This window comes from Ammospiza caudacuta, chromosome 1 (genome assembly GCF_027887145.1).
Source record: "Ammospiza caudacuta isolate bAmmCau1 chromosome 1, bAmmCau1.pri, whole genome shotgun sequence".
Taxonomy (NCBI): Eukaryota; Metazoa; Chordata; class Aves; order Passeriformes; family Passerellidae; genus Ammospiza; species Ammospiza caudacuta.
This window is the reverse complement of record NC_080593.1, coordinates 83,774,775-83,796,637: the sequence shown is the minus strand read 5'-3', so window position 1 is coordinate 83,796,637 and position 21,863 is coordinate 83,774,775. Positions and strand designations below refer to the sequence as shown.

Sequence of the window (21,863 nt, the reverse complement as noted above, 5' to 3'; positions counted from 1 at the left end):
AAAAATATTCCTATAGTCCTTCACTGATCTACAGATAGATAGTTTTTCTGCAGACTTCTTGAATATCAGAAGAAGCTTAGCAACAAAGATTGACATTTCTTCCAGTAAGACCAAAATGTGGACCTGCAGTTCCTTCCCTAGACAACAGAGAGAGAGAGAAGAGAGCATTGCTACCTCAGCATTTCAGTATTAGATTCTGTGAATTGCCTTGAAGGACTATTTCTCTCCATTGATAGCAAGACACAAAGTTGATTTTAATAGGGTGAGTCCTATCAGACTACCTTTGTTTTTCCTTAATGACATTCTGTTAGTTGTATTATTCAAGAAATCAGACTAGCTGAAAGAATATTTGGCCTTTAAATCTATAAATTCTTACATTTATGCTCAGTAAAGCATTGATCATGATGTAATCTTGTACAAATGAGTGAATCAGTATTGGTAGTTTGTATAACAAAACAGGAATAAGCAAATAAATAAAGCATTATTGCTTCAGGCCAAGAAGAGGTTGATTTGTGAAACATGCACTCTTAAAAATAACCTGTACCTGCTGTTTGAGGATATTGTGCTTGTTTGCTGCGGAACAGCATGGTATTTTGTGAGATACTCACGTGCAGCTGCCACCTTGCAGAAAACAGCACAATGTTCTTTCACTGAGCTCTGCCAGCTTGTTCTAGGTTAGAAAGCAACCAGAGTTTATCAAGTTTTGGAGGAGTGATAAGTAACTAAGAATCACTGCTAAAGTCATCTGGATGTTTCAGGGAAAATTCTGACAAAGGGTTCAACTTGGATGTGAGAGATTGAGAGAACAGGAGCTCAAATAACATTTTGACATAAACCACAGAAAATCTTCAGCTGGAGAATCCAGGGAGGATGCCTACTTGCTATCCTTCTAGTGGGGTCCAGGTGGAGAAGAGAGAAATACTTAAACTGTAGTACTGAAAGGCACTTTAATTTAGTATAGGTAGTGGGCTACATCTTTTAGCCCTAGGACTAGAAAGGTATCAGCTGGAAGTGACTTGAATGGTTGAGAGGAAAGCACAGTCCCAGGGAATAAGTCAGGAAAAAGTCTTGTGTGCATAAATCCCCTGAATGAGTCGGTAAGGTCATGTTGTTAATATTCTAGGGAAGGACATTTGTGAGGAGATTTTCATTGTCATAGCACAGCAGTTTCTCTTTCACCAGAAGCAGGTATTCTTATTTTCAGTCTGAAGACTTTTAAATGGTGCCTCTTGACCTGCATTCAGAATTATTTCAGCTTTTTTTCTAACAGACTGTAGTTCTGAGAATGGCTTCTCTGTCTACTACAAGTAAGGAAGATTTTTGTCTAAAAGCCTAAAAGTCTTGTATCTCAGTTCAGCTAGTTTTTGATGTGTAGATTTTCTATCCTTTTGAGAGAATAGTACAGAATGGAATGTATTACCAAATATAAAGCCAGCATAAGCAGTAGTCTTGATTTGTAGTGTTCCTTGCATTGTTCCAGTCTGCACGAGTTTCAGTGCAGAACATCGTGCACTACAAGCTGATCAGTAAGGGATTTTGATCCTTCCACTATGCTCTTTTGAGCCAACAGCAGTGAAAAAAAAGTAAGGAAGAATTGTTCTCGTGTGCTTTGTATTTCTTAGGATCTTTAGCTGACCAGCCCTGCCACAGTGCTCATAAATAGTTAAGATTCACCTTCTTTCACAGCTGTCTTTTGGTGAAAGAAATGAAAATGAACGATCCACATTATCACACAAGTGTGAAGTGTGAATGCTTGCAGCCTGCAGGATGGAGGGGGTGGCTGAAGGCTGTATATGCTCCTGGATATGGCAAGGTGTTCTGCAGTGTGCTTCACCTATTGCAGTTCTCTAAAGCAGCCTCTGGTTGCAGCTTTCTCGTTTGTACAGTGAAAATGGAGAAAGGAAAACATTCTTTGGAAGGAATTCTGCTGTGGTGAACAGCTTCATCAGGATGTTTAAACAGAATGGAATAGTGGGCTGGCCTGAAGAGAAAAAGAAGGGGAAATGTTCCATCTCTCCTGATGTCCCCTACAAAATGAGGGCATTCTGTTTTCCTTTTCCTCTATGATTCTTTAGCTTGTAGTTGACTTTATGCTGCTTTCTGTGAAAACTTTTTCTCTTCCTTTTTTTGCTTGCTTCCTTGAAAACATTTATGACTTTTGCTTTATGACCTTCTACCAGGCTTTCTGAGTTGCAAAGATGCAAGCAGTAACCTGGGCATTGTCTGCATCACTGTGTGTCTGGAATTGTAAGAGTCAAAGGAAGATAGTGAACCAGCTTGCATTTGCTATCCATAGTATAAAAAGAGTATAGTGATGTAAAATTTTTGCAAAGAGTGACACTTCTTCATTAACTGTGTAATTTCAGTTGTTAATGAGTCTGAACAATCCTGTACTGTTAGAGAAAGAGCAACCTGGAAGAGTAAGTTTTCATTATGCAAAAAATTGATTTGTTGTACAGATATTATTTACAAGTTAGCAAAATACCTCCAACAAGGAGCAGTGGAAGTGAAACATTGTCACTGAACATAAGCAATGAAAATACACTGGTCTCTTAGATGGGAACTTGCTAAAATGCCTAAACATATTAAATTATTCCTGCATTTAAGAAATAAATTATTAGTTCAATATTAATTAACAGCAAAGCAAGATTCTGTCTTGATTCACTGCAGTAGAAGTGTTTTGCCAAATATGTGCAGGATCAGTTTCACGGGGCCTCGTGTAATTGAATGCTATGCTTACAAGCGCACAAATGCTATGAGTAATGTGAGTTTGTCACTATACTTGACAGAGATAGATAGCCAAGGTTGCTGCAAATATTAGAAGAGTCTATAGCCCCGTTATTGCCTTGCTCTGCTCAAGGTCATCAGACCTGAACAGGAATAATTATCCCAGGCAGAGGATTGGATTAATGGCTACACCTCTTCTGGTACCTTCATGAACAGAACTGCAAAGTCTGCAAAAATATTCTTGTGAACCAAAGAGCATGCAGCATTCTGAGCAACACCTGAGAATCATGCACATTTTGAGGTCATCATCTTTTCTGGTGTAGCTGTTTCTGTCTCTGTCAGGGCCTTTTTCAGTTACCTTCCCCCTCTTCACTGGTTCAGGCTTCCCGTTTTTTATCCTTAGCCAGAAGGAGTCTGTCCTGTCTGCTGTGAGAAAATGGGAAATTCTTGTTCAGTTTCAAGATGGAATATGATAAAGCAAGAAGGATTTTTTTTTGCAGAGTTCTTGTTGACCTGGTTTCCAGAGAAGTAGGAAATCAGTCTAAAGCTGTCACAGGTGAAATGAGTGAAATGGAAGTGTCAGAGAGCTTTAGAAGAGGAAGACCATAATGACAAATGATGAGGAAAAATAAGTAGGGTTTGGTTTTTTTAAGTATTCTATATGCTTTTAGGTTAATTAGAAAAAAATTGTCAAATACCATATTAAAGGAGAGAGTACCTATCAAAATGCTTTGCAAAATTCAACATTTTCAGCATATTGTGTCTGTATTTTATTTTAGGCCTAACTGCTAAAATTATGGCAGAGCATTTAAAATTTATGAAAGGAAAAAAAAAGATGTAGCGTATTTCTGCTTGAATCAAACTGCATTTCCATTTAAGTCCTCTGGACTGGCCTTGTGACTCTTGTTTCATTTGCTGCATCCTGCTCAGATTTTGAATAGATTCCTGTAGATAACTTCATCAAACCTTAAGCTTTAGCTTAAGCTTTTTCTAATATACACAAAACCTTGAAGAAGGCAGGTATTACTTGGAAATGTGTGTATGGCTCTGTCACACTCCTCAAGGTACTGATTAATTTTGGAGCCTCCACCAGTTCTGGGTGCAAGCCTCATCAAAATGTTCTGTGGTATTGGCAATAGGGTGTGCCTTGCACAGTATTGATGCCAAGCTAAATTTATTCTCCTTAAAGAAACTGTGGATTTCATTTTAAATTTTAGGAGCGTCTTCTACTTTCTTTACTGCCTGCTCACATTGCCATGGAAATGAAAGCAGAGATCATTCAGAGGCTACAAGGTCCAAAGGCAGGCCAGCTGGAAAACACCAACAACTTCCACAATTTGTATGTCAAAAGGCACACCAATGTAAGGTACTGTACTGTAATAAAATGTATCAACAAAATTCAGAAAAAAAATTGAAAGAAAGGGTTAAGGGAGGAATTAAGAAAACATTTTTAAAAATATGCTCTTGAACAACTTAATATGTAGCATCCTTTAATTTGATCAAATGCTGACAGTGCTACATTCCAGAAGAGCACAAAGGTGTTAATACAAAGGAGTTGTTGAGAAAAAGACACATAATACTAGGCTTTTTTTCATAATGTCTTCATTTTTCAGATTGAATTACTAAATCCTGCTTCCATGTATGCTAGTCAAAATTGTAATTCGTGTCAGTGGTATGATTCAGATTTTGCAATTTTCTTAATTGGAACAATTTCTCAGGACTTGTATCATGTAAACAGAGGCAGCTGTATCACATACGTATTTTACACAGTACCTGAGATAAAATATTCTGCTGACATCTAATTATTTATTATTTTAAAATTTCTAGTAGCTGGAAAAATAAGTCACTTTTATTTCAAACATTCTTTCTTCTTAACAACGTTCTTTTTCCTGTTTTTGTTTGGGTTTTTTGTTTGTTTGTTTTATTGTTTTTTTTTTTTATTTTATTGGACAGTTAGTTTGAATTATATTCTTAGAAACTGATTTATTACAAATGTTGTAGAACTTTTGAGGAGGCTCATGTTCTCTTGTGAGCACAAATACTCTTTTGAAACTATTATATTGCTACTATTATACTGTGGATTTGTGACTAGGAAAAATATTTCTATTTTTCAATCCCATAACAGATAGAGGTATAGAATATTTATAAATACCTATAAATATAGGTATTCCTATAAATGTTATACCTGAGGAGGTAATACTTATAAAGGTACATACAGGTGTATATTACGTATAGCACAACAACCATAAAGGCAAATATACGTTTTCCTATAGACGTAGCTATATTTATTGCTCTACATTTAGTAGTGGCTGTTTTGGGTGTGGGCATATCCCTGTGCAATCCAGGGCGCTTGCTTTCAGGTTTTGCTGCTGGTTGATGGATCTGAGTGCTGCAGAAGGAAGCTGTGAGTGAGATTCTGTTAATTTGTGTTGCAGCATCTTGTATGCGGATATCGTGGGATTCACGCGCCTGGCCAGTGACTGCTCGCCAGGAGAGCTGGTGCACATGCTCAACGAGCTCTTTGGCAAGTTTGATCAGATTGCCAAGGTGGGTTGCTATGGGCCGCTGCTGTTAGTTTGAATAAGAAAATCATCTTTAATTTTTTTTTTTTTCCTCTTGGGGTCTTTGTGCAGCATTTCTGAGACTTTGACAGGGAGACTGGATTTGAAACGTGTGAAGAAAATGATCTGGCTCTGGTCTGAGTGCAACAGTGCATTTCTGCCAGAGTGACAGTCTGTGAAACCCAAGATAGCTCTCTAATAGGACCAATAGAGACAGCTCATGGAGCCCAACAAGGCTTAATGGCAGATGAACACTTCTTTAAATAGATTTTTTGCAATATCAAGGATTAATAAACTCAAGATAGAAAAGTGTTAGTCAGTGTTCTGGTCTCAGAAAAAGCATTTATCAGACTGAAGGAGAAGAGAGACAGTATTGATCCAATCAATTTTAATTACTGACCACAGCCTCTTTATTTCTCAAGAAAAGAGTCAGATACAATCAGAATTTTTTCTTCTGCTTATTTAGGTGTAGTTTTTATAAAAATTAAATTAAACTTCATGTCTGAAAGTAAAATCAGAAGCCTCAGAATAGATAAAATTTCCTGTGTTTTTATTTGTTGAAAAATTGTTGTCAAGTATTTTAAAATTTAAATTAAATTAAAAGTAAATTTCAGTTTTTAAAAAATAGAAATCTTTACATGATCTTAGAGTAGAAAATATAGAACTACTATTATGATTTCTAGCTTCTGGAAGCATTCCATAGTATATCTTCATAGATGTGAATGTGGAAGACTATGTCTTTTGATTTCATATTTCAAACAAAAAGGCTTTATTTAGATTGAGGACATGACAGTTTAACTCAGTTCTTTATTCTCAAGTGTGAACTTGTTTTGCAGTGCTTTTTCCTGTTAAGGACCATAACTGGTGGAGGGATCAACCATACAAAACTCTCTCAAATGTTTCTGCTGTAGCAAGCCCTTTTGTACTGAAAAAACTTGAGCAGAAGGACTGTGCTAATGTCATTTAAGTCAATCTTTGTAACAGTAACTCTTCATTTATGTATTTCAAATTGAAAGTCACTGTCTCACCTTGCTTTTTTTTTTCCTCCAGGAAAATGAATGTATGAGAATTAAGATCTTAGGTGACTGCTATTACTGTGTTTCTGGACTACCTATATCTCTTCAAAATCATGCCAAGAATTGTGTGAAAATGGGACTCGACATGTGTGAAGCCATTAAGTAAGTACTAAACTTAAAAAAACCCCTTTAAAACTAGTCCTTCACTAAAATTAATATACATAGTTGAGCTGCATTTTGCAAAAATGTGTATCATCTGGAGATCTGGATATTTGGGAGTCTTCTGTATGATTTATTTTTCCTAATAAGCTGGACTTTGATCTTAAACCTCGGTGTGCTCTTCTGTAAGTTCCAATTTTTGTGTTTTTGTCTAGATTACATTAACCACTGTCCATTTAGCAAAGTGGGAGATTGGCCCATCCTTGTGAGGTATATGTGTGGTGTGCCTCTCACAATGAAATGGATAATTGTGCTGAACTGTGTTGATCTTAATGTCTAATGAAGTAGCCATACAAAATTATTCCTCTAATCCTTAAATGTGTGTTATTGTAGTCACAAGAGGGATTTGGCTTTTAGTTATCTGGTCTTCTAACTCAATCCAGGGTAATTACTGTATGGGTAGGTTGACCAAAGCAAATTTCGTTCTTTTCCCTTTTATGTGTTCATGGGAAAGGTGTAGTATTTTTGGAAACAAGTATTTTGATCTCCTTGCTTTAGTTTTGTAAAAGTAACCTCAGTACAGGAATCAGGTTGTTGCATTCTCTAAAATGTTGTTTCTTCATCCAAAAATGGTTGTAACTTACGTAGTGTCCAAAGAAGTCTAATTTTTAAATGGTACTTGGGAGAATTTCTCCTTGCCAAGCAAGATAAAAGTCTCTACAGATTTGATTGCATTTCAGTCACTTTCACTGGATGCTTTCTCTTTCTCACTTAGTATCACAATTAAGCCATTTGCTTTTTTAGCATACTAGGAAGTAAAGCTACCATCCCTTCTGTAGAGCAGTTGGTAAGAGGGTGTCAGTCCCAAAGTTCTGGCCCTCCTTTTGATTGGCTTAAATATGTCGGGATTTTTTCCCAGCCTTTGAGTGAAAATGAGAGCCTTCTGGTTTGCATTTCAAAACATCTGTGTGCTGTGTGAGAAAAGTGAGTTAAAAGTATTTGCATAGAGTTTCTGGTCAACCTGATGTTTTGTTACTTAAGAGGAAAAAAATATAGGAGGTTACAGGGTGGTGAAAAAAACAACACTAAACTTGAGCCATAAAGTGCCCTTCACAAAGAACCAAAGTATGTCACACATCATAATGCAATGTTTTACTTGAGCTCAGAGAGCAATCTGTCAGTTCCTCACACTTCAGAACTTTCAATCTTCTCTGAAACAACTTTCTGCTCAGGCTGCTATCAAGTATGTTCATTGTTAATGCTGTGTGATCAGGTTCTTGGTAACAGCAGCCTTACAGACTACAAAATTATAGGTTAGTTGTAAAGCATATTCTGATCTGACTTTATTACTGTAGTCAGAAACCACAATGCTCCCATAGACAGATGCCGGATAACCACAGCCTGTTTACAGAAGGAGTGAGGAATCTGAGGAATCTGTACCCTGTGTTTTCAAATCCTTTCAAAGTATTATGTCAAGTGTTGCAGCCTGCAGGTGAATGAAAATTGCTGATTATTAACCAACTCCGTATTTTGTTGTGTGATTGCTGCATCTTTGTATGGAAGCATCTCCTGACATACTTCTGTGCCCTGTAAAATGAGAAGTAGTAATACTCTTGCTATTGGCAGTGTGTCACTCAATATGTTTGACTTGCTCTATCTGAAATATCTTTTTTGTCAGATAGAAATTATTGTTACATTCAGTCACTGAGGTGCAAACTGCCCCCTCGGTGTGTAAGCTACTGAAATAAAGTAGTTTGCTGTTTATATTAGCAGTTCTATATAGATTTTACCACCTGAATATGGTTTCAGTTCCATTTCTCTTTGAAGCAAAAAAGGAGGAATTCTGCCAAATTGACAGGGGATCTGTACTACAAAGTCTTATTCAGTCTTCTTCCCTAATGTTGTGTAGCTCCATTTTGAGCAATTCAGCTTTCCTATGCTATGAATTGTTCCCATTTAAACATGGATTTTAGTCCCATTGATTAAGTGCTTTGCTTCTCTGCTCTGTGTTGGAACAAATCCATTGTTTCTTATAGTCTGCATCCTGCTTGCCCAAGAGTGGGATGCTCACTTTATCAAGCCATAAATGCCAGTGCTGCCTGTGATGCTGAGAGCTGGCCACCTTAACTGGATGCTTTAAGGACAGAGCTTATCTGTTGAGGCAAAATATTTTTGTGTGTGAATATATGTGTATGTGTTGTTTCCATTCAGCTCAAACTCTGCCTCCTTGTCTGTCTGGTGACTTCCTTATTTGCATGTTTCTCAGTCACACATTCTCAAAGGCTTCCTTTGATTTGGTAGCATGAAACAAATTCTATTTCAGAGGAGAGTGAAAGAAACTGTTGGATATAAGATGGGTATATCATTTTGAATGCTAGATAAAAAAGAAAAAAATTCTTTTAGGTACGATTTCATTCCTGCAGGTCTGATCCAAAAGGAAACTATGCTGTTAAAGCTGGCAGTTTGCAGGGAATTAAATGCCTAAGGTTGACTCAATGTGTTAAAGTGTGTAAGGAAGGGTTAGGGGAGTCTTATATACCTTGGTCCAGAATTATAGATGAAGAAAGCTCAGGTAAAGTTTATAGATGCTTTCCTAAAGACCTGAACTCTTTCTTGTATGGAGGAAAGTTACTACAATTACCTGCAATATAACCACACCACTGAAAAATGCAGAATGCTTTCAAACTCAAATTTCACATTGCAATAGGAAAAATACAGTTTGATGAATATTTTGACTGCCCAGCCAGGCTGGGCACACAGACTGTGCTGTGCTGAAGGAAACCAGAGAGACAGGGGAGCACAAAATGAAATAAAGGTGGGAAGTTTCAGATATGCTTCTGTAGGTAATGCAAACGTCCTCTGGGGATGTGATAGCCTACATTCTTGAATGCATTCAGTGCCTGCATTGTCATGGCAGTTGTTCAAAGAGATCAGGAGAGAAGAGGTGGTAAATCCTAATTCAGTTTAGAGTTACACTGCTAATTTAATGTCTCCTGTGGTTTCTTTAATTTGTGAGATAGAAAAAGAGATTCAGTTCTGGTACAATTCTGTTTGCTCCCCTGCTTAAATCCTGAGAGCTTATTATAAAGCAGACTTTATTCCCCTTGCTCTTGCTTTATTCTGAAGAATATGGAAGGGCAGTCTTTTGACAAGCGCTCCTAGAGGATAAATGTTCCACTTCCATTTTGCCCAGTATTTTAAAACACTTTTTTCCAAAGTGCTAGGCTTATGTCATACACCTTGTGGAGAGCAAAGTGCTGTTTGTGAGTTGCAAAGTGCTTACAAAGATCATTTACAGGCAGTTCATTTTCAAGTGTGTCAGCTACACAAGAGCAGTGTAGAATGGCAATATGAAAAGAAATACCAATAAACACTTGAGAGAGACAGATGGAATTAAAATACTTTCAGTCATGGTCCTGTTATTTTCATTTCCCAGGGAAAAAGCCAATTGAGAATTACTGCTTAAATGCAGGATTTACCATATCAAATTAGGCCTCTTGCATTCTATGTTCCCTTTCAAAAAAAAGAGGAAACTGTCACATTAATTCAACAATTCCAAAGGTATAGAGGTGATGATTCTTATCACTGAGACTGAAGATGTTGCTAGAACTGTGCACCCAACTTCTATACAGGAGCCATTTGGTTTCCTTATTCTGTAGTTGTTTCTTCCCTTAACATCCCAAATTTCTCCAAGTGTGTGTGCACGTTCCTTATTACTGGCTAGGTTTGGGTCCACACCAATTGGGGTTTGATTACATAAATCTGGTTAAGTTATAATCTTCCCATTTCTTGGAGATGTCTAAGCCTGTAGATATCTGAATTAGTTTTATTACTCTTTATATATGTGGTCAATACCCTTGTGACATATGTCTGGAAATGTTCTGGTTCTTTGACCTCAGTCGCCCACCAGTGATTCAGAAGAACTGCTTCTGCAGAGATAACTGCTTATCTTATGTGCAGGGCTCTTTTGAGATTTGGAGTGGGGTGAACAGGTACTTAACTGTAGGGGGATAGAATATAAGAAAATAAAGGTAGTGTAGAAAGTAATCTTACCCCTAAGGAGTTGCAGCTTGGCTGATTATCAAAGATTAGGATCAGGCCTGACTTTAACAGGCCACAGCTGTAACCAATGAGAAGAAGAGTGCTATAAAAGAGTGGCGACTGGTTGAGAGGGGAATTGGAGTCAGTTGACTCTTTTGTGAAGAAGAGTCAGTGCTTGGAGGAGCTGCTCACAAGAAACACCAAGGAGGTATGAAGCTTTTGTAATAAGGAGACAACAGTATGGAACCCCTGCAATAAGATGACGACACTTAACTCTCTGACTGGAAAGGTCAAAGATTTAGATGTGGTCTAGACAGTGAAGGTAGCCTTTTATTTGCTGTATAATGTTCTAGAGGGTGCAGCATTCACTAAGCATGTGGAAAGTTGTTGAGCCTACCTTCTCCACAGCCTGAATGGCCCTGAGCCTCTATCCCCAAAGACTGTACAAGCCCCTGCTTGTGGAATATCCCGAGGTGCTGTGGTTTTCATCCTTCCTCTCAGATATGAGAAGGTCTCTGCTGTAAACATTGGGGTCTTTAAGTAGAAGGATGTGTAACAGTAGTTCCAGACCTCCAAAAGCAGCCTGTAGAACAAAAGCAGTCCTTACTCCGTTCTACCATGAGACTAAATATTTCCACTATTCACCACAGTCCTCCCAAATAATTTCAGATGGGTATAAAGGAAGGAACTTCAGACACAGACTTGAAAATTAATATTTCTCCAAATTATTACAAATAGAGATAATAGGAAAGGTAATATAAAATCATAGCATTAAAAGAATGGAGGCAATGTTAAGAAAAGGTAAATGTTATTACTGTAGTTACTGCTACTTTCATAGAGTCATAGAATGATAGAATGCTTTGGATTGGAGTGGTCCTTAAAGACCATCTAGTTCCAACTCGCCTGCCATGGGCAGGGACACCTCCCACTAGAGCAGGTTGCACTGAGTCACACCCAACTTGGCCTTGAGCACTTCCAGGGGTGTGCCATCGTCATGATTTGACTGGTAAATTAAAAGAAAACAAAGGGCCTGTCATGTGTATTAACAGAGGCTTTGTTGTCAACCACAGGAAGGTAAGAGATGCGACTGGCGTGGACATCAACATGCGCGTCGGAGTGCACTCGGGGAACGTGCTCTGCGGCGTTATTGGGCTCCAGAAGTGGCAGTACGACGTCTGGTCCCATGATGTGACCCTGGCCAATCACATGGAAGCTGGGGGAGTACCAGGGTAAGAGTCTTCTCCGTTAACCTTCAGACATGAGGATTTTTCAGTCATGGAAAAATGCATAGGCACCATGTCCTAAGCTATCAAGCATCATGGAGATGCCTGAACTAATTCTTAGGTGCTGTCTTGAGGAAGAAAAAAAAAAAAAAAAACAAAACTGGGGCACTCAGTATTTACTGTGATCTGTGATTTAAGGAGCATTTTTTTTCTGCATGGAAACCTTTAGATTTATGTCCATTAGAACTTCTAAAATTTAGATTAGATTGATTGCAAAAGAAGTGAGCAGCAAATAAAAGGTGTATCCAAAAGCAAGTAAAAAATGTTGATCAGGCTTAAATGATGCTTTTGATCAGTATTTGTGACTTTGTCCTTCTTTTAAAATATAATTTCAGCCGTGTTCACATCACCTCAGTCACTTTGGCACATTTGAATGGAGCTTACAAAGTGGAAGATGGGGACGGAGATGTGAGGGACCCATATCTGAAAGAGCATAATGTTAAGACTTACTTTGTAATCAATCCTAAGGTTAGTAGTACTTTTATTTTGTGGCCAGTCATACTTGTTTTTGAGCAGGACCGCTAATCTCTTTATTGAATAATTCACTGCAATAAGATATTGATCAGGGCTGTTACTGATGCCTACAAATATGTAATGTTTGCAGTGCAAATGTTTCCCGCTCTTCAGAAATAAGTCTCTGATGTTTCCCAGCAATATCATTAAGAATTGCAGTTTCTTAGCATCTCTCCATTTATAAGCCCCTAACCATGGAGCTCTGTGGTGCCAGATGATGCACTGCTGCTTCAGAAGGTCACGAGCACAAAGGCTGACATCACCTTTTGTCCTCTGTCCACCAGGGAGAGAAGCGGAGCCCTCAGCACCACATTCGGCCTCGGCACACTCTGGATGGAGCCAAAATGAGAGCTTCTGTCCGCATGACCCGGTACCTGGAGTCCTGGGGAGCTGCCAAGCCCTTTGCACACCTGCACCACAGGGACAGCATGACCACTGAAAACGGCAAGATAAGCACAACAGTAGGGGCCTACTTATGTCATTTTGTACAATATAGCAATATTTGAAAGGAAAAAGCTGCTCGCTGCTAAATACCTGCTTATTTCTGGTAGAAGATGATACATGTAATTGTACAGGGCATAAACACAGTGAATTTGCTGGAAGCTTTTCCAGTTTTGGATTAGGGTGTAAGTGCATCCCTGAATTCAAAGGAGTCTGGCACACTTATTTAAGTACAACATTTGACCCTCTGAGCTCAGACCCCCCACCAAGTCGCAGCATGTGCAGTGGCTGCTCTTCATCTTGTGGAAAGATATTTTGAACATAAAGCCAGAATGCAACACCTTTAGGAAGGAAATCCTTTAATACAGAGAAATTCCTGGAGATTTATTGGCTGTTCAGCTACATTCTCCATTTAGAAGATGGCCAAACCTGGAACAAAGGCTGTGAAGTTAGAATAATCCCTGTGATACTTTAAGTGGACTTTATTCAGAGTACCCCAGGAACCAAATCCATACTTACTGTAACATCTACCTTTTGAAGGTGCACCTACAAGACATTAGTTGTGGTTGAAGACCTGAATTTTAGAGTACTGTATTTCACTGTTGCATCTTTTACACTAAAATTAAAAATTACTTTTTAATTTTACTAATATTGTTATGCTGCTGTCAGTAAGATACAATCTACAGCTTGAACATTGCGTTATCTTCTACTTCTTAAAAGAAAATGCATGAAAGCAAATTGTGATCATTTTCAACAATATATGAGATATATATATTTCAATATATCACACCAGTACAGGAACAAAACATTCAGTTTTGCTCCTGTGCTGGTGAGATATATTGTTTTCTTTAATAAATATAATGCATCAGAATGAGGATTCTGACAGGTTCATTACAGGAAGTACCCAGCCATCACTATTAATCACAAAAAAAATGTGGCTGTGATGGCTGCCATTGCTATTAATTAAAAAATAATGGCCGTTGTCTGTATTTGGCCACTCAGATCTGTTTTTTTCAAAACCACTTAAGATTGGTTTTTGCTGAAGCTGGCAGGAGTTTGGGCTACATCCAGAGAGTGGTGACATCAAAGTTCTTGTGGCAAAGCAAAACACTCTTGGATTCAGACTGTTGTATTAGTTTATCCTGTGTTTATACAGATAGAAGAGTTTTATTCCAGGTCACTCGATCTTCACTTTTTGCTGGATTTTTCTTTTAGACAGTTTTAATTGAATGTTAAAAGTATTCACACTGGAAACTTTTCTCCTTACTTGACCCTGTTGTCAACACTGTTTTAAAAGCAAATTAATATTTTTAAAGTCTAGTGTAATTAATAGGGTTCTTTTTGTTTGTTTGCTCTTTAGGATGTTCCCATGGGGCAATATCATTTTCAGCGTTGCAGAGAAAGGTAAGTCAATCTTAAAAAATTACTTATTCATAGAAAGTCCATATAAGTAGACAGACATAGGTATGCTTTCAAATATTGAGGGCCGTTGCTCACATAGACTGTTTTTTATGTAAGTGCTGATACCTCTTACATAAAGAAGGGCTATGGAAACAGATCTGGCAGACATCTTTCTTATGAATTGCAAATTCACTTCCTGATAACAAATAGCTTTATTCTGAGTTGGTATGTTGGGGACCTACTACAAACCAGGTACTCTACCAGTGGGAAGAAAATGATACACAGGAAAATTGGGATGAAGCCCAGAGAGGGGTAATAAAAGGGAAGATGGAAAGGGCTGTCAAAATTTTTTCTTACAACAGCTAATAATATGTACTAAAAGAGACATTTTGTGTATTTGTTTAATTGCCTTTTATTTGTATTGTGGTTTATTATTTCAAAGCCTTTAGTATGTTTGCAGTAGTAGATATTCAAAAGGTATTTTGTGGTCTTGTATAGTGCTCCTGTTACACAAAATGTTTGCAAGATCACAATACCTTTAAGTTTTCCTGGTGCTGCTTGGTACCTTGATGACTAGGGCAAGATGGTGATATCATCAATACTGTGAAGTAATTTAAATGAACCTCCTAAAAATTAGAATTGTTATTGTCTCTGGTTACTATTCAATTATCTGAAATATTGTAAGTTCCAGAAGGTGAACAAGTTTTGACTGAACATGCATGATATTAATAAAAAGAGTCTTAATTCTAAAAATCCACATTTATATTTGGACAGTATGTCCAAAGACTTTCTATCAGTCAATGAAAGACCATTGGATTGTGACATTTGGAATTCAGTTCTGAGGTGTTCTTGCTTTTGTGTTTCTAAACGCTATTCCAGAAGAGGTTCAGAAGGTACAAAAAATGTGTCTTGATACCATATCATGGAAGGAATTTCTTCCATTACTGGTGTCTAATGTCCATAGTGAGGCAGACCTGTAACTAGGATTCTAGATAAGCTAGTTAATCATTCTCACAGGATAGAGCTGCAGTGATCAGAAGCACTTTGAAAATCAGTATTTTATTAGAATATGCAAATGTAGGGTTTGAAGTTTGACTGTAGGCTTCTGTTTGTGAGAGTCTTAGCTCTTATTCATTACACAATAGTCTTATGTTGTAAAGGACCTGCCAAGAGGATTATCTGTGGTTGGACAATGTCTCCTCATCTGTCTATGCATTTCTCTTGGGTTGTTTCTGTGATCGATTTCTGTAAAAACAAGTTTTAAGCACTTTCTTACCTAAATTCACTAGCATTGAATAGGCATGAAATCACTTGTGTAATTTTTTAAGTTTCTGTAGGTCCACTAATACAATTGCTGTATTAATTGAAACTTACAACAGGTTATCAATTTTAGAGAAATAACCCAAAAACTTGATGTTGAGGAAAATTTGTGTTTGACTGGGTTCAACTTGTAGGTTAAGAATATTTTGGTGAGGAAAGAGTCAAATTTCAGATCTGACTAGTGACTTCTTAGAAAACACTGGTTTCAAGTTAGCAGTGAATTTTGGTTTTCAAATACAGACATCACTATCAATATTTGAGATATGTCATTTTCAGGGAAAGAACAACTACTGAAAAGATTGATGTTTGCTGGAATTTCTGTTACCAAAGGTAAACCCATTGTGATGATCCTCTGTTGGGTTCATGCTGAGTCCAGTCAAAAGTAAAGAAGCTTTTTTATTGCAGATGAGTTACAAGGCTCATAAATAGAGTAATAGCATGTGTGTTTGAAACTAATTTCAGTCAGTGCTCAATTTTCTTATTAAAAAGAGTAAAGTGCTTCCAAGAAAAGAAGAGTTGGCAGGATTTTGTTAGAGGATACCTATTATGCCTCAGTGCACTAATACTTTGTGCTCATCATGCAATTCTGACAAGGTTTCTTTAGGAAAAAATCCTGCAAGAAACAGGAATGTTTTATGAATTTGAGCATATTCCCATTCTTTTTCATGAATTTATAAGACTGTGGAAGACTTTCCTTTGACCAGCATTTCTTGACCTCTCTTGGCTTTTTATGAAATATTTTCTTGTGTTTGTATTGAAGTGCTCCCTAATAGCTAAACTCTAGATTTGTGAGAGTGTGTGTTTGTGTGTGAGACTGTGGCTTATGATGATTTCTTAAGAGCTTATTAAGAGGGTCATTTTGCCTCATGCCTGTAGTTGCTATTGCAGTATAAGTGTTAAAAATTGATGATAAACTCACAAGTTTATGATAGCTGTTGTTTTTGAAGTAACTTCACGCATTTTTCATTTCAGAACAAAATCACAGAAAAGAAGATTTGAGGAAGAATTGAATGAGAGGATGATCCAAGCAATTGATGGAATCAATGCCCAAAAGTATGGCTTTATCCTCTATCCTTTGTCTTTGTCCATTCCAACTTTGACATAACGCTGCAACAGAGGGCAGTGTTTAATATTTTTTGCTTCCACATGCACACCAAGTCTGAAAACAGTAAAGGTGTTACTAGTACGGGTGGAGGACGCCCTGCACATTATGAAGATAGGCTGTAAAGTGACATTTTCTGCTGTATGAAATAAGACAGTGCCTGTGAATCATGATGTGACTGAGGTATTGACTTGTCTTGATCTGCCTGGTAGAGGGAGTTTGCTCTGTAAGTGTTTGTCTGTAGGCTCATGGCTGTGACACTACAGATTTATCTTACCTGGGGGCAGAGAAGTAAGACACAAGAAATGACTGCCTCAGTCAGAATGATTTTCACATCATTCTGATGTGAAAATTGATGCTTCCTAATTGTCACAGAAACAATTCCTCAGGATCAGAAACTTTCTGTGAAACGGTGGTTTAATGTCTCTCAGTTAGTTGCTTGGTTTCTTAGGGAAAGTTAATCTTGATGGCATATTGGAATTGCTGGGTGAAACAACCTGCCATGTATTTTTTTCCATGTCCTAAGAAGAGCTGGAGGCAGTATGAAGTTTTTTGTTTCCTGGTGAATAGATAAGGCTAGAAAGAAATCAATTCCAGTCAAAAAATAAGTGTTCAAGCTTCTTATATTTCTCCGATGAAATAAGGGAATTGCTGTTCAAAAGTGTGGACAATAATTGCGGTGAAGTACACGTTTCCCCCCCACTTCTGTTACTCAGCTGAGTATCACACCTAATTATTAAATATTCCTATGTCACACTTTGGTTTTTTTCATCTTTTAGTCCTATTAAATGGTACTTGGATTTAGGAAATTTTTTTCAGCAATTAGAAGACTGTTGATATTTGTATGTCATAAAGAGAACACAGTGGAATAGGGTAGGTAATGTGTTAAGCAAAGCCTTTTGATTGCACTAGACTTGCCTAAAACAGATATATAAATTTTGGCAGGCTTTTTGTGTCTTTAGGTATACTCGCTCTGATGAAAGGATTTCAAAAATTATGTTTTGATGTCAAAAGTAAAGCATCTGTATAAAGGCATTAAAATATTGGTGTGACCCTATTGTATGTTGTTTTATCTCAGACAATCCCCATCTTATCTAATTAGCACATAAAATTCAGAGAAACTTGGGGAAAAAAAAGGTTTCTGAAAAAGTTTCATTGCATCTTGTGAATTACAAAGGAAACTGCAGAAAGATAAGAAATGATCTTATATATCAGTAAGTCTGAATGTCACCTTCCAAAACTAAATTCTCTACCTAGCTCTGTATTGATTTGCTGAATGAATCTCTTAAAAGCTATGATTCAATTCATTAATACTCAGGGATAAGTTATGAAAAGTGCTGATTCCTCAAATGTCAAGGTAATTCAATAATAGTTTAACTGTGTGAAGTCTAAGTGCACAAAAAAAGGTAAATAAAATACTTCCTACATTTAGGACACAAAACCAATCACATTTTTGTTTTATTTATTATTGTGCATATTTTTGGGCTTCAATTTTTCATCTGTAAAATGAAAGTAACATTATTAGCTAGAGTGAATAATTGGTTGAAACTAAACTAAAGGTTTTGTGAATCAAGGAGAAATTTTAAGAAAGTCTATGAGAAAACTGGCATTTCTAAATGTTTTTAAGTGTAACATTTGGATTATATGGCAAATAGGTCTAGGACTGACTGAAGAAAATTTAAAAAACATTGTAAGAGTGAGTGAAGAACAAAGAGCTTCTGTGCCTTAGCCATTAGGGTGTAACATCACATGGGCTTCTCCATGGGCTTCTTTTCCCTGTATCTTGAACAAAGCACTCCTGGCTCCAAGTGCCTGTTCTGTGCAGGCTGGGGATGAGCAGCCCTAGCTAAGCCATTCCAATCCTTGGTGCTTAGGGAACTCCTGTAGGACATGAGATGGAGGGATGGCCATCTGCCAGCTAAAAATGCACCTATGGAGGGCTAAATATATGTACGTGCAGAGGGGGCTGAAGTAAAGCCAGTTGGTCTTTGGTGAGCAGGTTGCTGTGCTAAAGGGACACACACTCTCTTCGCTCTTTGTTCCTTTAAGTCACAGTGCTGCTATGTTTTGTGCATAATTCCTTGCTGTACATTGTCAAGCAGTACAAGCCCCATGAAACCACATACCTCTGTGGATACAGACAGAATTCAGATGTCTGTCTGCGTTGTCCCTGGAATTGCAAAAGAATTTAAGCCAAACTTTGGTACCTAGTTTCCCAAGAGACATGTCCTCATGTACTTGCAAACACTTTGGCAATTTCCAGACCCATCAGGGAGTCAGGTTGAAGGCAGAATTTTTTAGCCCTTGTGTCTGTGCCAAAGGTGTGTGACTTCATGCTTCCTCTTCTGAACTCAGTCTCCACTTCCATTTGTGTTGTGCTGTTTCCCTCATCTCAGACCTCTCAGTGTCTGCTATGTAAAACCAGTACAGGTTTTATTGTGAACTTTTAAGAAGAACTAAAAGCCTCTGAAAACGTGAGCTTGTGATGTGGAGTATGAGGCAGCACGTGCTCTAAATGGCACTCCTGACTTCACATGCCATCAAGTGTGTAACCAAATTGGGCCCTTGGGAGTAGATCTGCAGAGAGAACTTTTTAGCAGTGTGCTGATGATAATTAAATCAATCCACCTGTCAGATACTATTAGGAAAAACAGGACATTTGTTAACAATTTGGGGAAGAGGGTTACTTCTTGTTTAATTTTTGTAACTAAATGGAAAAAACCTTTCATTTTCACAGTTTATCAAAAATATTCTGCAAACTGAATGTTTTCTCCAGTATATTACAGCTGAACTTAAACAAAATCATGCTTTTTGTACACCAGCCTTTCAGTTCTTTCTTCTCAGAATCCTAACTGTGATCACATAGATGGGAACCGCTGCAGAGGAAAAAGGGAAATATATTTTTGAATTAAGCATTCTGAGAACTGAATATGTTTACAGACCCTTTTTTTTTTAATGCAACTGATTGCACAGGAACAGGGATGGTCTCCCAGGCAAGGAAACAAATATTTTCCATTTCACAAATTAAAGCTAATAGCTTACACTCCACTCTGTCCACTCCTGTTCCCCAGGACTTTAATTTAGGTTATGTTCCACTGTGGTTCACTGCTGCTACTTATTTGTATTATAGACTGTCAGTTGAGACATTCCCTTTTATTTAGGAGGCATTAGCTACACTACTAGTTTAGAGCCTAATTTAAAGTTATTGCTGGAAATGTTGGGAAAAAATCTCGGTCCCTGCTATTATTGTTCAAGCTCAAGTACTGCATGTCCACAGAACTATTCTGTTTAATTAACTTTTTGTTTTCAAATTTGTGTTGTGCCTTTGATGTACAAGCAGCCAAACCCTCTTGACATTTAAATATTTTATATATTTTCAAGTGTCTGTTAAAATAAATGTAGACTTTCATATGAGAACATCTCATTTTGTAAAAGTTATGTCAAGCTTTTTCTAGGTTTACTTAGTTTAAAATAGGTTTTTCATTTCAATGCAAGTATTTATGCTATTTCTCATGTTAAAGCAGGGAAGAAGGTTTTATAATCAGGAAGAAGATTGAAAATTACCTCTGTAGTACAGAGCTGTGGTGAAGAGACAGAAACAGTTCAAAGACAAAATCCCTCCACCTCTTTTAATAATTTTTGTTACATTTTTGTTTGCAATAGGAGTTTGTGAAGTGTAGCTTACCTACCCACCACTCCTGCATATTGTAACAGTGCCTTTCCTAAAGGTGCCTTGTCAAGGCCTGTTTTTGTCTCAGGTCCTCCTCTGTCCACTGGATATACTACAGTATTTTGGGCATGATTGGAATATCACTGTTAGAGTTCCATCATGTAAATCTCTCAGTCCATTCTCCTTAGGTATGATCAACAGAAAAACAATTATTCATTTGAGCTTTTTTCATATGTACCTTAGCAATAGAAGCCAAAAAGGAGAGGGGATTTTCAGTTTCCACTTTACTGCAGTGAAATTCACCATATACACTGCAATACGTGAACTTGCTTAATTCCAACTTATTTTCTTATTTTGCTGCATTTCAGTAATAGAAAAGGACAGGACTGCTTTCTTCCTATGTCAGTGATAACGTTCCTTCTCTTTTCTAGGCAGTGGCTTAAATCTGAAGACATTCAAAGGATATCACTTCTTTTCTACAATAAGACTCTGGAAAAAGAAGTAAGTTATTTTCAATGAGTTCAGTAAGTCAGGCCTTTTCATTGTTTTATGGTCCTGTGGACCTTGAGTGTATTTCTACTCACTGACAGCTTCAGCAGGAAGACTGGGGAGTTGTCTCTTTCTGCTTTCTCATGAGCAGCCTGATGGCAGCTGATGGCTGAACAGCTATGCGTTCCTTTGAGGAAGTAAGAGGTAGGTGGGACCACAACTGGCTGTGTAAATTGGTGAATTTGATGAGAAGGGGCTAGAGGAAGTATTGCCCTGCTGTGCTCACACTGTCCAGCAAGTATCCTCTGTGTCCCATGTGGTGGCTGAATACCTACTTAGCTATTTTTGTAGATATCTTTCAGTTCAAAGCATCCAAAAGGATTTTCAGATTCTTTCACAGCTCAGCAGAATAGTTGTTATGGCCATCTGACAAAGGCATGTGTTGCTTGGCAGTGCATAGGGTGGAAAAGGTTTCAAGGCTCCTTGAGCCTGTTTTGAAGACTTCCTAAGAAAGAAGACCTGGTGTGGTCTCATCCTTGGTGTTTGGGGGTTCACTGATTGAAACAAAGCCATGCCTGTCACAGCACATGAGATTTTAATGTGGTTCTTACTAACCAATGAATTCTGAAAGAGAAATTGAGGGAAATGCATTATTATGTGTACTTTAGACAACGACTTGGGAGAAAATTTGGAAGCTAAGTTATTTGGCTGAGTCAATGATCCCAGTAGAAATCCAATATCTTGATGTAGAATGCTGGGGAATGGCAAAGAGCTAATTGTTATTCTTGGATCCATCTTTTTAATATCTTCTTTTGTCACCTTTTAATGACTCAAGAGTCCAGTATTTTCTTTAAGGAACTTAATAAGAAGTCTGCTTTTGATTTAAACAGAAGCTTTTCTGGCCTTATGGGACCTGAAAGTACAGAAAAATAATAAAGCAAAACAATTGTTTAGCCTAAGGAGTGAATTGGCTGCCTTCATTAGGAAATGCCTGGAGAAGTGTGAAACACTGAAACAAATTTAAATGTAGATTGGAATTCTGTGCTATTTTAATAGCAGCTCAAGGTTCAAAATTGTTGAACAGGACCACTACAAGCATACTCAACAGGTGGAAGAGCAGAACTTGCTGAAGAGGTACCC

The 21,863-nt window shown here is 37.6% G+C and overlaps 1 protein-coding gene across 2 annotated transcripts in view; it reads left to right on the top strand.

Annotated features, from left to right (window-relative positions):
* Window positions 1-21,863, top strand: part of ADCY2 (adenylate cyclase 2) — a 205,924-nt gene that overhangs the window by 128,712 nt on the left and 55,349 nt on the right. For both annotated transcript variants that reach the window (XM_058825658.1, XM_058825649.1), the window contains exons 5-13: window positions 3,945-4,093; window positions 5,163-5,274; window positions 6,339-6,466; window positions 11,575-11,733; window positions 12,123-12,255; window positions 12,585-12,761; window positions 14,102-14,145; window positions 16,435-16,515; window positions 20,666-20,735. In XM_058825658.1, coding sequence (XP_058681641.1) covers window positions 3,945-4,093; window positions 5,163-5,274; window positions 6,339-6,466; window positions 11,575-11,733; window positions 12,123-12,255; window positions 12,585-12,761; window positions 14,102-14,145; window positions 16,435-16,515; window positions 20,666-20,735 — 1,053 coding nt within the window. The remainder of the gene's footprint in view (window positions 1-3,944; window positions 4,094-5,162; window positions 5,275-6,338; window positions 6,467-11,574; window positions 11,734-12,122; window positions 12,256-12,584; window positions 12,762-14,101; window positions 14,146-16,434; window positions 16,516-20,665; window positions 20,736-21,863) is intronic.